A 23,816-nucleotide genomic window follows, 5' to 3' on the forward strand; every position below is an offset into this window, starting at 1 on the left:
TCACAGCACACTTTGCAGGCTTTTACAACCTGATCCTGGCATCTTCATCCAATCATACAGTGACATTAGATGAGTCTATTTTTTATATTCCATAGTGTGACACGTTATCATATTTGTGACTTTTTTTTTAATTGGAGGAAATAATTTAGTAAAATACAGCCAGAATTATTTGCATATAAAGTTACTGTTAGTGTCTGAAGTTACATGGAATATAAAGTTCAGGGTATGGTAATAAGTCCAAAATATGGAAAATTGCTTTCCCACGTGTTCTATGTGAGGATCTCCATATTAGAAGTGCACAATTAGAGTGAACAATGCGACAAAAATAAGTCTTCAGACTTGAAAGACTAGGAAAAAGAACTGCAGATTGGGAGTTGATTGATCAATTTGTGTTATGTATATTTGTTATTTTACTGCTGGTTCCATATTTTAGAAGATGCATGCCTGGATACAAGTCTTCAGGCTGAAATTGTGATATAACACTGTATCAAGGCAAACTTTGATAAGGGACTATATATCTATTGCTTTCTTAAGTGAAAAAAAAAGGCAGGGTTAGAATTCCATTTGCAGAGCTGAAAGATTACAACATGAATGCTGAAGTCATGCAGGCTCTGCTCCCACACAAACCTCACTATGAAAAATCTGGAAATGGAAAAGCTTCATAGGAAACTGAGAGCACCTGAACAGTTTAGGTCAATCTTTTTCTCAGATTCCCAAGAGACTTATTTTGTCAGAAAGACCTTTGCTGACATGGTTTTTACCACTGCTAATCACAGGTGCTAAAAAGGATCTGGACACACGAAGCACAGTTTCCCCTCTGTCCTCACTGTTCTCAGTGCTGCAGGAAAAGAGCTGCCTGCCAGAAAGGAGGTTTAATACACTGTATTACTCAAAAAGCTGAAGTATCAGGAATGGTAAATAAGCTCCTTAAGTATTTGGCTTCAGGGGAAAAAAAAGAAAAAGAAGAAAAAAAATGTTAACAATGTTGTTTACTTGATAAAAAATTTCCTGTGAGAAACAGGATTTCTGTTCAAAATGCATACAGTTAGCACATCAGAAGGCTTCCCAGTTATTACTGGATAATTGAGAGGTTCCTTTATGACCCCAGCAATCAGATTTGCATGAGGCCAACTGCAGGTTGAACTGTTTGTTACTGCATTGCCTTTTTTCATCTGCACCTCCTTTTGAACAAGATGCTGTCCTAAAAAAATAGCCTCAAAAAGCCTAAAATGTCAATTTTCCATTCATTTTCAATGGTTGTAAGAAAGAGAATAAAAATTATTCATTACCTGCAAGTAGCTTTCCTTTAACATCCATATTTATCAAATTATAAACTAGTATAATTTTTAGACCTTTACAACCTTTAGTTGGTATCTCCTGCACAATGTGGATCTGTTGCAACTCCTGACCTCATGAATTCTCAAGCACACATCCATGTGAAACTCATTTCATTATTTACTTTATTACTGCATCTTTGAAGAGTGTTTCTAATAGTCTCAAACCCTGTTCCAGCTGTGGACTGTAGAAGAAAATTGAAAGCCATCCATAAGAATGCAAAGCAGGCCTGACCCACAAAACTGAGTGCACAGGGCAGGTGGGGAGGCTGCAAACAAACTGCAAGGATCCTTCTCAGGGTGAGAGGCAGGAGCACTAAGATTAGAGAACACGGATTATTTAACATTCTCTAGCACACATTAATTTCAGAAGAAATTTAAATAAGGATGAGACACTTAGATATTAATGGGTCACTCCTCCTAAGTGCAGGATGCAACATGTAAGAAGGCAAAAAAAAAAGATCACTTCATAATTTGACATTATGAAAGGCCAGAGATGACATCTTAATATCTAATAAAAGACAGAATGGGTCAATCAGCTGCTAAGGACCATGAAAACTAATTTATTTGATAGAACAGAGAAGAAATGAGCATGGGGATATAAAAACTGAAGGCAACCTCCTCAGAGTGCTGATCAGGAATAATAATCTTGCAATAAATCAACAGCATTCCAAAGGTACTTTGCAAACCAATTTTGCCACCGTGTCAAAAGCAGAAGCAGCAGCTGTTACCCAGCTGAGTCATGCTACCCAGGTATGGTGCATGGAAAGATCCAGCTATATTTATTATGCTGTGTAGGAAAAAACCTCCAAAGACACTGTGGAAATGAAACCAGATCCAGACCACATTTGCAGATAACCCTAAATAAGCAGGAAAAATGTTGTGACAGTGACAGAAGAAAGCTCACAAGGTGGGGGAAAAAAAAAAAGAATTACAGTTTTCACTATCTTACTCTTTAGTAAGCAGCTAAATATCACATGTTAAACAGACGAGGCAAATACTGGTTTGTCCAGGTCTACAAACTGCCAGTTTAGGTGATTTTGGGCCTGCAAGGGGTGTTTACCAGAATAAAGCGTAGCAGGAGAAAGACAAAAGCCCCAGAAAAATTCTGCCTTCCCCTTTTGTCATTTGTTTTCAGGACTATAAAGTTTAACTTGTCACTTAAAATTACACTCAAAGGAAAAGTTGTCCAGGCAACTGATAGTTAGGGCATTATTTTCCTTCTCCCTTATGCACATCAGTGTCACCACAGCGATGTCACCCTGAGCAGACCTCCTGAGTCAGCCACAATCAGAACCACCATGTGCACAACTGAGCCTTCCCCTCATTTTTTACCATATTTGTCAATCATTATTTGAATGCATCTTCAGTAAAGGCAGAGCTCGTGCATAGCATTTACCCACTTCTGTCAGCAGGATCACTGAGGGGATCGTATCCCTACAGATCATTTCTCAGCTTTCACAGTTTAGAAACCAGCCAGATTTTTACACGCTCTCTCAAGCAGTAAGTTATGTTTGGCAGTGGACTGGTTTTTATTTAACAGTTCTCTTCACCATAGATACTACACCAGGAAGCATTTTAGACTCTGCAACACTATCATTTGTAGGGCTTTCCTCAGGAGTGGCAGTCTCAGTGTTGCAGTTCTGGTGATGTACCAATGTAGGTACCAATGTTGGTCCTGTATGGAGCTGCATCCATAAGGATTTTTCAAAGTATATTGATTTTCTTCCCTTTGACCTAGTTCTTTTCGATTTTTAAATCTGAAGAGCAAGGCAGACAAAGTGTACAGAATTGCAAGAAACCAACTAACTCCTAGTCAGGGTCTAGATATAAAAAAGACATCCTTTTCCTAGTACATCTCTAAATGAAGAGAAAGAATTAGGGGCAATGCTTCTCTCATGTCAAGAGGAGGTTACTAAACAAAAATCAGATCTGCAAATCTGTTACAATAGAAGGCACTAATGTCAAGACAAGAATCTCCAGATAATGAAGTGCAAGTCCACATGTAGGACAGTGGAATGGTTCACCAGAATAGCACAGAGAAGAATATGGAAATGCAGTTTATAAGCTGTAAAATCACACCAGAACATAAGAACAGGGAAATATTATATATGTGATAAGCTATACCAACAAAAAAGGGCCAATTCAAACAGTGCCAACAAGGACTATTGGAAATATCTTTGCAAAAATCATCTAAGAAAGAATTCCATACTCACAGAACGGCCACATGGAGACAAAAGAAAGATCTAAGCAAACTCAAAGCTACTAAAATTAGGTAACAATTTTTTTTCTTAAAATAAATTCCCCGGCCTGATATTTCTCATGACCTTCTATTACTGCTTCTTGAACTCATCACTTAGCTCCTTTCTAATAAGAAAAATCTTTGTAAAAGATTTAGTACTCATAATGCATATTTAATTTACAGTAAAATTCAAGTATTTCTGAGAAGTGTTATCAGGCTTAGGTTGGTTCAAGAACAACAGTTAAGGCTGATTAGTAACCCTCTTCCAGAGAGGACTGCCCAAACCAGATCATCAGACCTGGCTGAAAGGTCCCCTTCTGTAATCTTACTGAGATCCCATTAGAAATAAAATATAAATATAAAAATGTCTTGGACAATTTCCTCCTCAACACCACTTACACAACACACCTGCTGTGACAGAACAAGGACTCTGGAGTTCTGGAATACTCCAGGAGCTGATATTGGGGGACAAGTTTTCTACATGTTTACAGCTGAAGGTGTGTAAAGGACTACAAGAGAAGTAGCATCATTTTAAGGTTAACTTCCCAATTTTACAGCACAGATTTTAATTCTTCCTGAAAGGCAGCTGTTTTCAAGCATAAATACACACACCATGGCTTCTCTTAAACAGCACATTTTACAAGGCTGTCAAAAAAAATAAGATCAAGTGAAACCCTATGAAGTTTAACTCAGGCAACCTCAAAGTGATAGCAAACACACATTTGCATATGCAGAAGCATTTATATGTGAGCCATAGTTACTGTACTTGCCTGCTGTGAAAATCAGAGGGGAACAGCAGTAAAGGGTATTAAACAGGAACAGCTGTTCTTTGGACAGGGTAAATTTGCCATATAACCAAAAACAATCAAAGACCATTTTAAATTTTAACTTAATAACAGTTTCATTCTAAATCAAACCCAAATTTTATTACTTTTTAACATTAATTTAATCTCAAATTGTGATTGAAAATCTTGGAAAAAAGGAGGGGAAAAAAATCTTACTTTCTACTATTTGAGCTCCAGAATTTCCCAGGATCCACAAACATGGTGTCCAAATGAACCATCCCTGTAGACCAGGGTGTCACTACTGCCTACCTTTAAGTGGTGTTTGAAGGAACACTAAACCAGGTAAACATTTAGCTAAAAGGCACCTCCATTTCCCAACAGTAACATTCAATAACTCCTTCTGTCCAGTGGAGAAAACTATCCAAATAAAGGAATCATAGCTTTTGGCTTTTTCCTAAAGATTGAGGGTGAGGGGAAGGAAATAAAGGGCTGGGAACTCAGAGATTATTGCCTTGGGAGGGTAGGGAGGAGGGGGAGAAAAAAGGCCAAATGCTGGTGAGGGGGAAAGGAAGAGAAGGCAAGGAAACAAGGAGCAGAAGGTTCACTTACTGTTTGGTTATCTTCATACAGCTTCAAGTCATACCCACTCAGCTCCACACAGAAAATTATTGCTGTAACCCCCTCGAAACAGTGGATCCATTTTTTGCGCTCGGATCTCTGTCCACCCACATCCACCATTTTGAAAGTCAGCTCTTTGAAGGTGAACTTATTTTCTACAATCCCCGTGGTCATGTCCCGAGACCTCAGAATGTCTTCCACGGTGGGGATGTAGTCCAGCGCCGCGATGCGCTCCAGGTCGTTCAGGTAGTAGGCGGCGTTGTCCTCCAGGTGGTACTCGTTGGAGCGGCAGAAGCACTCCTGCACGCCGGGGTCTGCCCACAGCCGCTTCATCACCCCCAGCAGCTCCGGGGTGATCTCCCCCTTGCTCTCGGCCGGGCCCGTCAGGGCAAAGAGCTGCACGGCGTCATACGCTCTGTCGGGATTGTGGAATTCTATCTTAAGGGTGGCCAGAGCCCGGATGATCCGTGTCAGAGAGTCAATGGCGTTGTAGATAATCAGAGGTTTGTATTCCTTACAGGCCTCCAAGTTAAAGCCGCCACTGTGAATGATTTTCATCTGCTTTACGATCGTGCTCTTCCCAGAATTGCTGGTACCCAGGAGGAGGAGTTTAATCTCCCTTCGCTGGCGCTGGCTTTCAGAGCGCAGGTGGCGGTCGATCCTCCGGGACCGCCGCGCTGCCTCTTTCTCCTCAGAGCTTTGCCGACATCCCATGGTACAGCAGGCAGGTATGGAAGGGAAGGGCTGGAGATTGGCTCACTCTCTTTGCCTCTCTGAACAAAGACCTGCAGTGTCTTTCAGTTCTCGTGCCAGGTACACCGTGAACGGGAGAAAAGGTCACTTCCCAGAACCTGTTGGTCCACGGTGCCTCCAGCCACCTAATTCAGGGCCAGCAGGGGGGCAAACACATGGAGATATGCAACCACAGAAATAGTCTCTTCAGTAGATCTCATGGCACTCCCCTTGCCAGTGCATAAACTGGGGCACATTCCTGTTAATGACGGGGCTCTTCCCTCTGCCACAGTTTGTCCAGAACCATCAAATACCCCTTTCTGTTCTGCATAATTATTTGGCTGCCTTCTGCCTGAAGGTAGGGAGCCACACTGTCACCTTCTCTGCTCTAGCCCTTGTCCTCTGATCGTATTCTCTGGTTGCTGTGGTGATGCTGTGAGACAAAGCTGAAGCTCTTTTCACTGGTCCTGTACTTGTTTTGTTTCTCTTTCCCCACTTCTTCAGCTCTGTAAATCCGTGCTTTCCACCTGCCAAACAATGAGAAAAGAAATGAATGAAACGAGAGACTCCAGTCCTTGCAGCAAGCCACTCACTTTCTCCTTTTCTAGACTTCTAAACCTGTCATTATGTCAAGCAGGTGGAAAAATATGTAAGGAAAAGCAAATATCTAAAATTACAGTAAAAACACAGGGCCAGCTGAGGCTTGCAGACCTAAGAAATGTGGTTTCTGAACAATAGTAAACCAAATCTCCCTTTCAGCCTTCTGTGTTTTATTATCTAAACCTACATGAAAACAAACAGTGCTGAGCTGTGCCCCAATTTCTCCCTCAGCAAGAGCTTATGGCAGTGCTTTTCCTGCACAGTCCTGTTCCAACTGGTTTTTCTGAAGTAGAAAACAAAACAGATTCACAACTACTTTTCACAGTCTCTCTATTTATAACAATATCTTGTACTGGACAGATGTCCTCCTGAGTTTTCTTTCATCTTCTCTATTTGCACTGAACATTTAAATAACTAAATTAGGAAGCAAAGCAAGCTGATTAACTTTGCTTCATGATTTTGTAAAAGGAAGAGTTACTGATCTTTGCAGAATACAGTAACAGATCTTTTTTCCCCCTTGGAGAGCACACTGTTAAACACACTACCTGCATCCTGCTTCATCAATGAAGAGACCCTCTACTACAATAAACTTTGGAAGCTCCTTTCCATAGCCAAGCCAAGTGTTATTAAGCCTCCTCTCTTCCATTTTCAATACAGGAAATTCTGGGATACAGGAAAAGTAAACAGTGACTACAAGGTGAATTTTTCATACAAAAGCACAGGAAACTCCATCCCAAGCAAGGCTGACAAGCTTTTCAGTGACTGTTAGAGCAATTATTCCTTCCCAAATTAGGGGTTAAGCCTGCTAGTTGGAACTCTGCAGAAGGCAACAGCAGGAAGCAGTTACCTCTCACAGAGGGAAAACACATAATAAATAAGTGATTGGGGATAATCTGCTTCTTTTCTAGGAAGGACTTGCTGCTCCCCCCAAGCTCTGAGCACAGTGGGCAGCAGAGTTGCAGATGTCACTCCTTCCTCACTGACTGTGGGCCCTGCCCACTCTGGCACCTCTCTTGCTCTCTGGTTTTTTGTATCCAGAGGGTCTCCAGGGAGTATTTTTACAAACTAAAATACATTGAGACACTCTCAGAGGTTGGCTTAAGACAAGTTTCAGAGTCAACTAAAGAAATAAAATTCCTACTACATTTTAATAAGTCTCTCAAATGCCATTTTCAAAGTTGCCCTAAAAGCCTTTTAGAAGTTTTTCCTGCTTGAACTTATCGGCATTTCGATGTAGATGTGACGATGCAGTAAAATACATATTCCACACTAGCAGGAGAAGGACAGAATGATCCAAGCCAGATGTTGAACCCCTTGCTTTTGTGAGAGAAGAAATTAAACTACAACTGCTTGCAACCTCATGTACCTAACTGTCTAATTAACTATGACAATCTTACTCTGAGTTGTTCTAGTTATCCAGTCAGCACGTGGAGTCACCTCTACATGGCAGTTTGAAGTGCTGATCTGTGGCCTTTGCCTGTATGGACCACACTATAGGAACAACTGAAGCATTGTGAGTATCTTAAATTTAAAGACACATAAATCCCTTGCCTCAAATGCACCATGTACTGCTATCACCTGCTCTAAAATTCTACAAGAGAGTCTTAATATCAGCTGTCTTTTTCTTACTTCTCTTTGTAAGTCAGAAGGCCATTAGCACAAGAAGAGCAGTGGAAAATTAAAATAATGGCACATACACATTACTAGAATGGTAATTAGCACAACTTTACTTACTCTGAAGATGCAAAAAGGAAAATTCTCCCAAATGAGAAGTTGTGCTTTCTTTAAATAATTGACTTTTTTCAATGGTCACAGAATATGAAAAATTAAGAGCTGAGGAAGCTGTTTCTTAATGTAACTTTCCAGCCACGCAGACAGAATGAAATTACTGTATTAGATATCAGGCCAGATTCTTATTTTACTTGTATAAAAATTAGAGTTGGTTCCACTAATCACACTTATTCTGACACGTTCAGAACATTTCAAACTGGTTTTCCTTTAAGTCCTCATCATTGGAGGCTTCATTTTCATGTCATTGATAAAACCACTTGTTGAATTCTTTATGAAATTGTCTGTGCACCTCTGTGATTACAGATGAAAAACTTTGCCAGAAGCACAAATGGGACTCCCTCTTCTTTGTTCTAGTTTCATCCTGAACAAAAGGGGCTTGCTAGCAACAAGCAGCAAGAGGACAAATTCCTTCCAAAATGCACCAGTACTTAGGATAAATCTGGAGATTTTATGCCTTTATAGGACAAGCAGATCTTTTTTAAACTTCATGTTACTGGCCTCAAAACTCTTATAACAAATGGTTTGGTAGAAAGACACTTTCAAGGCAAAATTATTCTTTTCCTTCAGCTCATACATTGTATAGAGTATTTCCTACTGCAGATTTCCACAACACACTCACATGCATCATTCATGCCCCACGATGTTTTACATCTCAACTACTCTGTTTGCCATCATTAACATGTTTAACACAGAAAAAGAGGGAGTAGGATCTCCTTATTGCAGGAAGGACCAGGAGTATGTAAACATGAGTTCTACACTTGAATTTCCTTTTTTTTAGCTTCTAGTCATTCCTATTGCACACATTGCAATGATATTTGGTTATCACTATTTCAAGTAGTAATATAATGAGGTGATCACATTGCTTTGTAAAGCAGAGTAGTAGACACTATTTTCAAATAGTCACTACAGTAAGAAAGTTTGATTTATTTGAATAAGTTTTTCCACGGACAGTGAAAAGATCTTCCACAGTCATAGTCATTACCTTTTAAAATTCAGGAAGATAATAACTCCACAAACTATTACATTACTAGAGTTTACTGTCCTGGCTACATACAGATGAACTGCCTCTCACCAGGTTTACTTTTTCTTGGAATACACTCAGAAAATAAGGCTGTCTAGAATTTGTTCTGATTCTGATTTCATGTTAAACATGCAAGTGTTTCATGGTTGTAAGCTTCTAATTAGTTAAGAGTCTTTTCAGTTACTCTAATGGAAAGCCCTGTTCTTCCTTTCACTGTGCACACTTGTCTAAAGCTTGTTTAAAGAAATCTCATTATTTGAATGACCAGATTATACTGTAAATGTGTATCTAAACTAATACATCTGTCTTCTACTGACAACTGAAGCTGCTCAAAATGTTAAGAAAACATACTTGTTAAATCTCATGACATAGATGGGCTGTCTTGTGATTAGAATGGGTTGTTTTTCCCCCAAGATAAATTTAACATGCCCCCAGTCCTGAGCTAACAGTGATTATTTCCATTATCAGAGGAGTAGGGAATGCTACATGGGTAATTTCTGGAGTGGGAAGGATGCTTGAACAAAATGCTGCACTGGTTATCACATCAAACTGTTGAAGCCCATTTACCTGAGCAGGCTGTTTAGTGCCAGCATGTTCCTCTGGCCACCCATTCATAGCCAATAAAACCAGTCTTTATTGTTGCTTTCTGATCAAGGCTTGCTCTTTGCCCCCACCCATCACTCCTGATCCCTCTGCTCTGTGTGTAATCATAAGCACACACCTCTTTTCTCATCGTGTTCCCGAGTAACAGCAGCCAGGGGAGGGGAGGGATAGGGAAGGGGAATGACACACCACCACAATTCAGTTGTAAATATTTCCATAAGGAAAGATCCAAGTACTGTCTCTGGATGCATTAAACTACTGACATGTCATCGTGGAACACAGAGTTACAGAACCTGCCTTGAGAGATGTTCCCCCCTGATCCTGCAGAAAGGAGCTGGTTCCCAGGCCAAGAATAAAGCCAAGGGCTGTGACTGTCACAGGCAGCACAGCACTGTGCATACTGTGTGCTGCTGGCAGCAGGAATTTCAGCTGGAATTGTCGGCACAAAGCTGTATTATCCCTCAAATGCCAGTGGTACCAGTAGTCTGATAATTTAGCTTCATGACCACCAGCCCACACACACACACAGAGCTTTGGGAGCCTAATCTTATTTGGGTCTTTACCATATTTTCATCCCAGTAGCCAGATGATACATATAATTTTTTCCCCAGTAGTACTAATTTAAGAAAACAAAGTGAAGTTGAAAAGGTTGCAGCAAGCTTTCCCCAGCAGATTTGGTTACAGTTGCTGGCAATCTTTGCTAATTCAGGACTGATATTCAATTCAGTATTACAGAACATGCACTATCAGAGGAAGAAAGCAAAACCTTACCCAAGCTGTACTTTCCCAGCTCATTGATTCTGATCACTTCTTTCTCCTCACTTATCCCAGAGTCTAAAGGTGTTGGACCCGCCTGTTCAAACACGTGCCCGTGTAAAAGCAAAGGCAAGTCAATGTAGGCAGAAGTGGCACAGGACACGTCTCAGACTTACAGGTGTAAGCCAACCTGCTGGAATCAGTCCCTAATGATTGTACACATCCACTGAGGGTTCCTGTACTTTAACAAAACCTTATTTCTGCAGGTTTAAACTTTCAGTCACTTCTTGTGCTATTAACCAAAGAGAAGACACGAGGGACTGTGATATATCAGGAAATACCCAAGGTAGTTTACTCAGGAAGAAGTCAAGTGCTCTACTAAGCAGGATTTTCTGGTTGGGTTTTTTCTGAGAGAGAATGAGGAACTGAGGCTTAAAAGGAATAGGAAAATTGGTCCAGATTTTTGAATCCAGGAGAGCAGCCAGAAGGAGTCCCAGACATTCATGCATTAGAAATACAAGGTTGAAATAAATTCACAGAAATTAGTTTACTGTTTAATGCATGGTGATTAAAGCCCATTTATTATCGAATAAGGTTGTTTTAGAACTGGTCACAGACATTACTGACATTCTCTTTAGACAATCATTGAAATTTGAAAGACAAAGAAGGAAAAATAAAGCACTAATAACTAAAACACCTGATAGGTATTTAAATCCTGATCTGTTTTAGCAATTCAACCAATACATCACAGTGACTGATCCTTGAACAGAGCCACAGATACACCAGTTCTGTTCTGAATTGTGTTGCTGAAAACCCAGAGCAGTGCCAGGACTGCCCAGGGAGCTGCTGGTGCTTCCCAGCGCTTTCACTGAGCCCAGACTCTGCCACAGCAGCCAGTTTAGAGGTGACCTTTGGACTTCCCTAAAGAAGCATTACAAGAACAAGAATATTACAGAGGGTCTAACAGTGGGTGTGCAAAAATCCTGGCTGCTGGACAAGGGCGAGAAGAACCAACACCCAGAACATCTGCTTTAGGGACACACAAACATCAGACTCATTTAAAAATGTGTAGTCAAGCACCAAACAAAAGGCAGTACCCACTGAGTGCTGTGTAAGCACCTCGGGGGATGACAGTGGTGCAGGTTATGTCTTCATTAGAGTTGCTGTTTAGCTTTCATCATAACCCTTATGTGGGTGATTCAAGAGCTGACTCCCATACCACAGGGCTGCTGGTTCATCGATCTTACAGAACCTAAGGAGATTATTTTATTACATAAAGAAAAGCACTGGTAAACATTGGGTTTGGTCATGAATATGGTGGCAAATTTCACATCATCATTCAACCTTATTGCACACTACTTATGAAAGATAAGGACATTTTAGTAGTTATAGCAAAACAAAGTTAAAGAAGGACTTGAAACAGGGTAACAGTGCAGCCTTGTAAAAGAAAGTTTCTCATCCTGTGCATAAAAGGTCACATAACAGAGCAAAACCATGCTTGTTTTAGGCTGTTCCAGTGACAGGTACAAGCTAATCAGAATCTCTGTAGCGAGAACATGAGAGCCTGGTACAGATAAGAGTGTCCTGAAGACAGGAAGTTTATTTAATGTGATAGAGAAAAGCAGCCAGTGCAGATCCAAAGATTGAAGCTCGAGGCCAAGCAAGAAGCAAGGAAAAGACTTCAGTAAATTGGAAATCATGGAAACAACAGACAAGTTTTATCTGGGATGACGTGTAAGAAAGCATCTTGGAGATTCTAAACAGAAATATATCACAATTGTTCTGGTTTTGTGTTTTCAGAAAAAGAACCAGACGAGAGGCAAAAATTAAGGCAAAGAAGGGGAGAGTAAAGTCACAGAAGCTAGGTAGGATTTCTAGGGCAAACTGAATGGTATGTAAACACAGGATGTGAGAAATTCCTGTATCCATGAGAAGAAGAGGGAAGAGACAGCAATAGAGGAAGGAAAGATGAGGCGAGAAGAGCAGATGGGCACATCTTACTATATCACACTGGCAGAAAATCAGAAATCTGCACACAGAAGGGAAAAAAAAGACCAGTGGGAAAAGATTGAGTCAGAAGCTGTAAGGATGGGTCTGCACATATGGAATTTAATTACACTAGGAGGAAAAAAAGAAGAGAGAATAAATCCATAGTGGAAGAAGTCCCCTTAATCATCAGACATCAGAAGAATGGCTATGCTAGAAAAAGGACATTGTTGAGAGTGAAGCAGGACTGTAAAGTTGGCAAGACAGACCTTGCAGGGAGAGGCAGAGCAAAAGGTTTTGGAAGGAGGAAAGCAAAACAGAAGAAACTGTTTCAGTAGAAGTAACAAACACTGAACTCCCAGAGAGGCTTGGTGAGAGCTTGGGGGAAGAGGACTGGCAATATGATAGTTAAAGTTGGGAACTAAGCAACAGAGAATGAGTAATGTTTCACAGAGAACAAATCAAAGGAACCTCAGTGAATGGAAAAACAGAAAAACAGCCATAGATTGAATGAGTTTGCAGGAGCAGCAAGTTAGCAACAGGAGATAAAGGCAAAGAAGGAATAGAGAAGATTCACTGAAAAGAGAACAGCATAAGGGAGTTCCGAGACAGCAGCTCAATGAAAGCATGAGAGGAAAGAGCAACGTGATACAGGAAGAGCATCAGAGTGGTCCAAATGGAAAAGAGTAGGAGAGGAAGGCAGGACAGCGAAAGAATAAAGCCAGTAATTCTCATGATAGTCTAACTTGGAGAAGGAAAAAGAAAACTTCAGTAGGTTTGTCAGGTTATCAGCCTCACAAGAAGACAGAATCACAGATTAAAATGCTGTTCCTAATATAAAAAGAGAAAGAAAGGAAGAAGTAGTGTGGATATCAATATAAAAGGCAGGGCTATCACCAGGGATGAATTTGGTAGGTAGGGTAGACAGCAATTTCCAGCCCTGGGCCACACATAAAATTAACCATAGGAGCTATGTCAGAAAGTATCTACATCAGAACTGTGGATTTTCTAGGTTTCATTTAAACAACTCATATTAAACATGATTTTATCCACAGAACGGAGATGAGCAAAAGAAGTATTAGACTGCAGTCCAGGGCAAAAAAAAAAATCCCAAGAGGGTAAAGAGAATCCACCATGTTCTCAGAAATGTGACTCATGGGAGAGGACTTGGATGCTACCAGGCACAGATTAGAGCTGCAGCCCACGCCTGGTCTCATTCTGCTTCTCTTTTGAAATTCAGAAGCTTTGACAGTCGTACAATCCTGCTGCATGCAGGAGCTTCAGCAGGTACATCTCAGACAGCTGAGCCCTTGTTGGAGTTCCTCTCTGATTCAAAGGACCTTTTTTTATAAGCTGAATATGAAGGAAGTTACCCACGTTCTGGTTTTGATATGAAATTGCTTTGTGCCCAATCCAAACCACAGATACCCGTCTACTTCCCAGACATAACTGCAGCCACCAACATTGAGTACAGTACTGTACAATGGTGAATAAGTTCCCGCTTTCAAAAGCCAAGCCAAGACATTTTTTACAGCATTTTGCCATCTGGATAAAGTTCTGTACAGACCTATAGAAACTAAGTTCCTTTTCACTCACAGTAAGGCAAAAAGGCCTTTGTATCTGATGCATCAACTTCTTCAGCTACCATTTTTCCTCCACTAACACCTCCCCCTGAAAACAAAACAAAACACCAACACAAAACCCCACCACCCACAAACTGCTGCTGCCGTAAAGAACCCAACATCCTTTTGAGGTTTAGCAGCTTCTAGGATTTCTCTTCGGTCTCTCCTTCCCGATTCCCTCTCTCTGGAGGGTGATCACACCTTCCTCACACCCCAGCTGCACTTGCTGCAGTTCCACACCCACCACCACAAGCCAGAGGGATCCGAGTCACTCCGTGCTGGCTCCCAACTAGAGACTGGGAGAGGCTTATGTTGAACTGAACATTAGAGAACACTGGAGTGGTTGAATTCCTTTCATCAGACTTTGAAAATGTCTCTTACTAAGCAAGTTGGTTGGGGATGAAATGCAGGTTAAACTATCTGAAGAGACTGAAGGCCTGATTCATCCAGAGAACAAAGCCAGAGCAGCAGTGCAACCATCTCTAGCAATATTCTCAGTGTTTTTCCTTACTCACACCCTGAAGATTTAAGTTTCTTAAGAAATGTTAGATTTTTCCTCTTATTCAACCTTATTTTTAGTACTGAGATGAAGAATATTTCTGTGTGGCACTAAATGAGACTGCAATATGAGCTAGAGGAACTTAAACAGTTGTGGTGAAATGGCAGCCTGTAAGTGACACTTTGGGGTATTTGTAGTTCTTCCTCATCAGAAACAATGACAGTGGTATTTGTTAAGGGAAAAATGAGAATAAAAACATCCCAAACCCTGTGAAGTGCTGTGGCTCTGATCCACTTACCACAAAAAGTAGTGGGTTTGTACTTGAGTGGGTTTTTAATGTGCCTGTATCCGGTTTTGAACAGGATGAAAATAAACATAATGTGTTTAAAAACACTGCAAGCAGGATACTAAGTGCCAGCAATGGAGATGGTTTTACTGATGAAAATTTAGTGCATGGTTCATACTCTTCTTATACACGAATATCTACACTGAGAACTCTTGTCAGAATAGATAAGAAATGGAATAGTTTAACTTTCAGCTGCCCATTTTTCTCTGATCTTGTCCTTGCTGCGTTACGAGGAGATACTGAAGGGTCAGTCTCATTGTTTTAATACTGATTTCCCTGTTATGTGCACATGTTCCAAGCCTGGCTTCTGCTGTATTCACTATGTGTGCTTGTTCATAAGTCTCATCAACCTTAGAGGAACAGAAGCCAAATCTGAGCACATACATTTTGAGTCGTACTGTGACAAAATTCGGTCAGGATGGCTTCACATGTTCATAGGGCTACTCCAATTTTGTCAATATTGTGGATCACTTTCATATCATTCCAAGAATAGATTTTTGTGTATAAAGCAAACATAAACCAGTAGGTTTTGTATATTGGTTTATATGAATTGTTTTTAAAACAGATAGGTAACAAAATGAGCTGCTAAATCTAAGTCCATCTTTTGAGGAAGCCTGTGTGGATGTTGAATCTGGTATTTAACATGGGAGTACCATGACTTAGATCTAGCTGGGCAAAGTTGTTATTTTTCAGCCTCAAGCAAGTTTGCAAATAGTTATTTTTTCCCAAACCTGAAACACATAAATGATACCTGGATTTATTTTTGTTATTAGAGATAAATCAAAATCCAATACTTTTTCTTGATCCTGTGTTATTTTTCAGCTGTGCACTGGTAACTGTACTACTACTGGTACTATTAGCAGTTGTAGCTTCAAATTTTGTTACACATACTGATGATTTTTTTGGTGTTTCATTAACCCTGAAGTACTTTTTTGTGTACACCTCTGTGTGTGGAGAGAGAAGGGAAGGAGGGTAATTACTGCTCCTATTCAAGCTGTGTTGTATGTAAGGGCATTTTCACCATTCAGATATTTTCCCCCCAATCACAAATTTTTTATTCTCTATAGTCCTGCAAACTTCCTAGTCATGCAACCAAAATTTCTATATTTTTACTAATCCCTTAGCCCTTTGATTCTGTCTGCAAATAATTTGTCTCTCCTATTGTACAAGTTCTCCTTTGCTGAGGTCAGAAGAGTTTCCCTTTTGTATCAGCTCTCAGCTAGAATCCTCTTCCCTTCTTTAAGGCACACAGTTATCAGCTCACCATTTTGTGACCCTTACCATTTCGTTCATTTTGTTCCAAGTAGGCTCTTGAATCAACCATTGAGAACTGACAGGTTCATTTATCATACTACACACATGATCTACTGCTACTGTTAAGAGTAAAACCCCCAAATTTGGCAGGTTTTCTTCTGCCTGAGGATGTCCTAAGAGCTCAAGGGAGAGCTTTGCTAACCAGCCAAACACACAACACTACCCTCACAGCACAGGTTTAGCAGCAGCATTTCAGATGGCTGCTCTTTTGTTCATTTTACTCTCAGTGACATCTCTTCATGACTCAAATAGCTGTGGCACTAAAATTATCTTAAAGCTGAAAGGTGCTAATCGAGCCTTTAGTTTATTCATTATTCAGCAATGGATCCTTAGTTATTCATTTCTCATATTACCAGGAAAAAATACTTATGGTAACACTCTATCCTACTATTAAGATGGCACATAAAGCTGGAATTTTACCCCTGATTCCTAACTATCCTAGTTAGCATTCCGTGTTTCACACACATGAGATGCAGCAAAAAAGCAGATGAGTCACCATCTTTTCGCTCGCTAAAAATCTATTGTTGATACTTTTGTAAAAACAACGATGGGAAACAGGCACAGATCTGGGACAACAAAATACAAATGCTGGAGGTTCCCCAGAGCACACCCATCCTTCAGAGGACAGGTCACACACAAATGTCTCAGCAAGGCATATTAGGTCAGAACAGAGCAAAAGCTCTTGGAGCTGCCTGGATTCCAGCTTCCCAATTGTTTGGATTCCAGCTTCCCAATTGTCTGGATTCCAGCTTCCCAATTGTCTGGATTCCAGCTTCCCAATTGTCTGGATTCCAGCTTCCCAATTGTCTGGATTCCAGCTTCCCAATTGTCTGGATTCCAGCTTCCCAATTGTCTGGATTCCAGCTTCCCAATTGTCTGGATTCCAGCTTCCCAATTGTCTGGATTCCAGCTTCCCAATTGTCTGGATTCCAGCTTCCCAATCCACACGGAACTCAGAAAGCAGATTTACCAAGTGGGGGCCAATATTCACAATGCACAGCAGAACAGTGATTTATCTTGAAAGCTTTGTTAAAGGAGTACAAGGACACCTCTGAGAGCTGACAGGGGTGGGGGTTCTGCATTTTCAGTGATCTTGGGTACCCCTGGTTAGGATTCATATCATTCCTGGCCTGGTAACTACTTGAGGCTTTCCAGGAGAACTGTGCTTAAAATCATAGCTGTGTTTTGGTTCATTTAGAGCATTCCTCAAGACTTTTAAATTGAGGTATTAAAATTAGTATTTTAACTATGAAAAGACGACAAGAGTTACTGCCTCTTAATGCCATCTGTGACTTTCAAACATCTTCCATCTTTGTCATTGCCAGGCTGAAAAATTCCCCTCCAGGATGCATCTTAGTAGTAAGAGAACAACTCACGATCTGCTATCAACCCAAAAAGCTACAGGCATTCCAGAAACCAAGGCACATAAAATTTCCTACCTCTCAGCTCCAGGAAAATGCCTGCTAAGGTGTCTTCCCACTCTACCAAAGGCACAAAAGCAGGCCCCAGTTACAGAGCTCACAGCTGACACAGCTTTCAGCCCAACCCACCTCTCAGCAATTCCAACCTTGTTTCAATCTCTTCCAGCTGGCAGCAATCCCGTTAGGATGCAGTGCCACTGACACACACTCACTAGCAGCCTCCTCCTCCCAAAGCAGATTGTGCACCAAATACCTCAGGAGGAATAAATCCCTATTTGTGTCACTTCTCTGCCCACTGAAGGCTCTGGGCATCAGAGAAACCACCATTACAAGTTTTAAGTAGTTCTGCTCTTTTAGAGACACAGGCACAGCACTGAACAAGCCAATGTACTGTCACCACAATACTCATCAGGTCTCCTTGACTATTCTGAGAACTTTTTTTAGTTCTTAAGAGTGAGGTACAATTTTGGTTTGTATTTCAGATTCTCATGTCTGTTGTTAAGTAGCTTCAATGGGTGTCCTGCACAAAAAGAATTTTAACTGTCCCTTCCCGTTTTTTGTGTTGGTTGCAGGAGGGAGCTCACTGACAAGGGTGACATTTCTAAAGGCTTCTGCAAAAGTTAAAAGGAAGAGCCAAGTCCTAGACATTATTTTCTGAAGACTTTCAATCTTGACCTTCTACTGTTCATATTCTATTGATCTCCACTTGCACCTGACCAACCCTAATACAAGCTTAAGAAGTTATTTGTAGTGAAAAGTAGTATTTCAGGTGTACTTTATACCTAGAGAACTCTGGAAAAATACATTCTTTAAATTACATTTTAGAAAATATGGAATCTATAATTGATGCTTCTGACAAAACAGATGAAGATACCGAGTAAACAAGGAGATTGATGTACTCTTAACATACCTCCAACAACTATAAATCTTCACAACATAGGCAAGGACAGATAATAAACACCATGTCCAAGGAATTCCATTTGCACTCCCTATCTCATAGCTGAGTAAGAACAGTGCTGTGCAGATTGACAGCATTCCTTCTGCCCTCCTTTAAAACTGTGTTTACAAACACTTTATTATTTTCTTGAGTTGACTTGTTTATCTAAACTTGCAGTGAGATCTATGAATATATCTTGATGGATTAATCATGAAAACATAAAGTATCCAAACCCCAAAGTTACAATTGTACAGAGCATTTGATTAATTACAGACTCCTGTAATGGGAGGAGCACAACACCATGAGTAAGATACAGAATGAAGACACCTAGATACTGTATTTTGTCAGGACAATAATACATTCACAATTCTCTCTATTAATGTTTTCACATTTCACCATAAAGTAAATGAAACCAGGTTAATTTCTGGGGGCTGGGGACACTCCATATATCATTTACTCTGAAGTTTAGACACCAGCTGCAAACAGAGACAAAGCAAGTTCAAATTTTATTTTAAAAAGTACCTTTTGAAATAATTGAGCTATTTGCCTGTGTTATTCTATATTATGTGAGGGGATACACTCCTAATGCCATTTCTGCTAGTTGTCATCAAAAGACAGTGTTATTCAAAAACAATTTTGCAGCAAAAAGCTGGAAAGTGTCTCAATTCTTTCACTCCCAAGTTATTTTCAGTGAGGAATAAGAAGTCATCCCATGAGCAGAAGTTCCTATATTCTCTTAGGATGTTAATCAAATTTAGCCTTTTTTGACTCTGACAACCAAACTGATCACTTTTCTCCAGTCAGACCATTTTTGTAATCCTAGTCAGAATAATGTAGGGAGGCACCTCTAGCCCAATAAAACCTCTTTAGTTCAGACTCATAGCCTGGGTATGGAATGGGAACTGTTGCTTTTCATGGACAATGATCTGAGCTTTCCCATCAATTGAAAAGATCAAGAACTCTTGCCTTTTTCAATTTGCCACTGCCCTGATAATGCCAGATAAAATTACTTTTTGAACACCTAAATACAGATATTTTCTTGAGCAGGGTTTTTCCCTGTATGTCAAAGATAGTCCTATAGGTGATAATGGGTAATTGTTAATTTTTTGTCTGTCTTAGAGGTCCTTTTTTGTGGTGTACTGTCCATACAGAACCAATGTAGATTATAGGATCATGAGAAAGTGCCTTACTGTCTTTGTACTCACTCGAATTCCACTTGGCTGAAATTCTCTCAGTCTAAGATAATATTATTAGTAGAACCACTCAGAGAGTAAAAAGGAAGGTAATTGTCCTGCTCACTGAGAAGTTCTCCCACCATTTGATAATTAAGTCCCCGTTAGTTAAAGGTTCTCTCAGAGTTCCATATCCCTGTGTGCCAAACCTTCCCTGTAAAGCATCCTTTTGCTTAATAAGCATCACCCATTTCTTTCAGATTCCTTAGAAAAATTGTGCCTAAATGACTTCCAGATTAGGATATTCCAATGTTTTCTACTTGGGGTTCGTTGCTCTCCAGTATCAGAAGACACAACTAGAAAAGCAACATAAAGTAGTCAAAAATACAGAGAAACTCAGACACTCCTGCTCTTGGTCTGAAGTTTATGTTCTCAATATTTTGTGATCCAGCCTTCATTGTAGAGCCAGGTTGGGCTGCCTAAATCTCATCATGAATTAAAACAGTTTCCAGGTCTGATCCCAAAAGGCCACAATATCAGTGGCTGTTCTTGACTGCAGAAATAGGAAGAGGGGTAGAATTGCCAGGCCATGGATACAACAAGGAGAGAGGCTTTTCTTGTCACAGGCCAGGGTAATATCCTCTGTAAACATTTAATTTTAGTTTATAACCCCCTTGCACTGACAGAGAACGGGACTGTAACAGAGCCAATAATTCAGTGCTTTGTCTATAGGGTAGGTTATTACTTTATCAGTGTTTTAATTTCTGTTATATAGAATTTGCACTGTTCAGGACTGCAGTTACAACCAGGCAACCTGCAGTGTTAACAGTCACAGATTCCTACCTCCTGTCGATGTCGAGACCTGATACTTTCACTTGTTTAGACCATTGTATATTTTTACTTGACCTGTGAGATCAAAGAATATTGTACTAATATAGTACTGATCTCAACAGCAGCCTAAAATCTTTTCTGATTTAAAACAACTGTTAATCTCTACAATCAGTAGCCAAAAATTTGTTCCTGTAACTTAAAAAAAAAAATAATACATAAAGTCTTCAGTATTCCATTTCTTTTTGAGAGCATGCATGCAAAAAGCAAACTTGACACACCTATGTAAGCACAGCCATGAGGCAAAGTTCAGATTTGCTTCTGGGAACGTTCACAGCATGAAACATAATCAGAGGACTTATTGCACATCCAGTCAGGGGACAGAAACAATATGATAATAGAACAAGTGTTCAAATTTGAAGTAGGCTAGCCTTATCATTTTAAATACCAACATAAATGTCACTGAATTACAAATTAAGGTAAGTTTATCTGTTCATGGACATAGATGGATTGAAAAAGAGGTTTAAAACATGACTCTGAAATGACTGATTAAGGTGAGGTTCCACCATTACTGAGCAATACAAAATGAAAGCTCTGTAGGTTCTTAGCAATTGTAAGAATATATAAATACCTTCCCACGACAAAAGGGCTTCTATCATAGTACCCCAAACTCTCCCAAATTTACAAGGCCAGGCACAGAAGGGCATCTTGAGAGAAAATCTTCCTGCCAAGGTATTTAGTGGGACACTATAAACTCACTGGTAGTACAGAGAGATGCTCCAGTGCAACACTGTTTATTCTGGTATATTTTAGTTTAGAATTAATTTGCTTAGCATCATATGCACTAATTTAATGAACTTAGTGCTTTAAATGATACAAAAAAACTTTTCTGTAGTATTGGTTTGAATCCCAAAGCATAGGCATAGAAGGGCAACAGCTAATACTCTGGTCTTTCTTTTCTCCTAAGCCATCTGAACTGAAAATAACACTCTAATTCACATATTTGTTTAAATGGATATTGTATATCCAAAAGAAATCATATTTTGTTAATACATTCCAAATATTTGGATTATATGACTTGGGCTGGTAATATTCAGAGAAGAAACTCTTTATTTAAAAAACCCAAGTCAAATTGTATTGTTGCCAGAAAGATGTTCCCTTAGATGGCACATAAGTATCCTTTTGAATCACACAGATATTTCTCTTGTAAAGAAGAAGTATAATAACCAGGTGCACACCCCTCTAAACAGCAAGCCCTCTCACAGCTAAACATCCAGCTGGGCTTTTGTTCCTGTGCCATGACACTGAATTGTAATCAATTCAGCTCAATTGTGTTGTTTCCTTCCACAACACAACTGTGTCAACTGGATTTGTGCATCAACACTTGAGCCGCTGCCTGCCTGTGTTTGCCTTGGCGCTTTGTGGAGATAAAGGTGCTTATTCCACATGGGCTGGATAAGGTTGGAAAATACTGGGAATATAAACTAGAATACTGCCTGGATTACTAGGGAAAACTGGATAAAAGATTTGGATTACTGGGCGTGTTTTAGGGAAGTCTTTCCAATCCCGTTGGTAAGACCCAGCCAGAGGAGGAGGCTGGTGCACCAGCCCAGTTCCTGGCAAGGAAACAGGGTCAGTAGGCAGGGAACAGCAACTGTGTTATGACTTACAAATATTCATGGTGAACCATGAAAATATCTTCATAATTAACTAGTTAAGCTTGGTTAAACATTACAATATAGACAGCAAGAGTGGGATCCATCTGCCCAGATTTAGCATGTGCATGTAGGTGGCCACCTCAGAGCTGATCACTGCCTGCTTCCCTCAGGGGCAGTGCAGAGGAGTCATTGCCAGAGGTCAGCTCATCTCACACCAAGAGAGTGGTCAAAACCTAGTCTGATTAATTCCATTGTAGAAATCTCTTTCTCTCTCCACCACCTAAAAGGGAAGCCTTAACAACTGCTCCATATGTACATGTCCGTGTTATCGGCATCTAAAAGTGATGAGAATAATTCCTTCCAGTTGCCAAGTCCAGGGAATTACTATTTATTAAATCAGCTGTAAAAATATCAGATTAACATGCTGTAGTTCCTAAGAAATTATTATTTGCTTTCTGGTCGTTACCCTTCCTGTGTGTGAGCAAAATGAACAATCAGAATTTGAACTCAGTTTTTCAGAGCTGCCTCTTCATGTTTCTCCATTGGCCAGCACCATCACTGGTAATTTCATGGGCTATTTCTGCAATGTAGACCTGTCTGGAAATGTTATCACATTTGTCTTTTTGATGTGATGACTTAGCAATCCAGAGGAGAAACAACTCTCCGGTATAAGGGGCTTAAAGAGAAAACAAGGGCAGAAGGAAAAAGGATTTGTTGAGTAAAACTCTGTTCTCCAACAACACATTGGATGTCCAGCACTAGATAATAAAATGGGATTCTGGGGACACCCAAGTTTCTGCTGAACCACAGAAAATTCTCTGAGCTGCAGAAATAAAAAAACACATGGAAAGCTGGTGCCTTCTGAAATTTTACCATGTGTTTTGTTAGCTGTGATTTTACATGTATTTTAATAGTAACGAATGCTGGAAGTCCAGGTAACCCAGAAGTGATGGCCCCATCATTGACCTGTTCCTTCCATCCCACCCCACCAGTGCCCTTCAGTGTTAGGGAAAAGCAACAGTTGAGAGAAGAGTATTTTCTCTGTAGCTTTCATTTCAAGGGTTAAATTCTGTCCTTGATTACACTCGAATAAAGCTAAAAGAATTTAACTTGCTAATATGTATCAACTCCAGATTTAATAACAGAATAAATAAAGCTGAATTTAGCTCTTCTCTGTCATGTTGTCTATTCCACATACCTTAAATTGCCAGGGGACTTTTCAAAGAGAATCAGTTTTGGTAGCTTGGAACAGTCTAGTTTCTCCCTTTTGGGATTATTCTCTCATCGATATGGTAGTTGAAATTTGGACTTCTTAATCACCACTCTCGGGTTCTGGAAAGTTTAATAAAAATGTGGATTTGAATATAACTTACAAAATATAAGTCAAATTATTCTCTCAATTAGAGTGAAGGGAATCTGTTTTAACTAGTAATGGATGTGGATTTATTCTGGATACTTTGGGGATCACAAAGAACAAAATTTAGCCTTCTTTTTTAATAAAAATAAGACAATTTTTGTCTCAAATTATAAATACGATTTTTCTAAGTATGC

At 40.0% G+C, this 23,816-nt stretch overlaps 1 protein-coding gene across 2 annotated transcripts in view; it reads right to left on the bottom strand.

Annotated features, from left to right (window-relative positions):
- The window catches only part of GNAZ (G protein subunit alpha z), a 52,859-nt gene that overhangs the window by 26,034 nt on the left and 3,009 nt on the right, over window positions 1-23,816 (bottom strand). The window contains exons 2-3 of one of the 2 annotated variants that reach the window (XM_018081969.2): window positions 23,464-23,597; window positions 4,971-6,238 (exon numbers count right to left, since the gene is read on the bottom strand). In XM_018081969.2, the coding sequence (XP_017937458.1) occupies window positions 4,971-5,693 (723 nt within the window). In that variant the 5' untranslated portion in view covers window positions 5,694-6,238; window positions 23,464-23,597. The remainder of the gene's footprint in view (window positions 1-4,970; window positions 6,239-23,463; window positions 23,598-23,816) is intronic. The other variant, XM_008925750.3, reaches the window with a different exon arrangement.

The sequence above is a fragment of the Manacus vitellinus genome, unplaced genomic scaffold, assembly GCF_001715985.3.
Source record: "Manacus vitellinus isolate BGI_N305 unplaced genomic scaffold, ASM171598v3 scaffold_58_pilon, whole genome shotgun sequence".
Taxonomy (NCBI): Eukaryota; Metazoa; Chordata; class Aves; order Passeriformes; family Pipridae; genus Manacus; species Manacus vitellinus.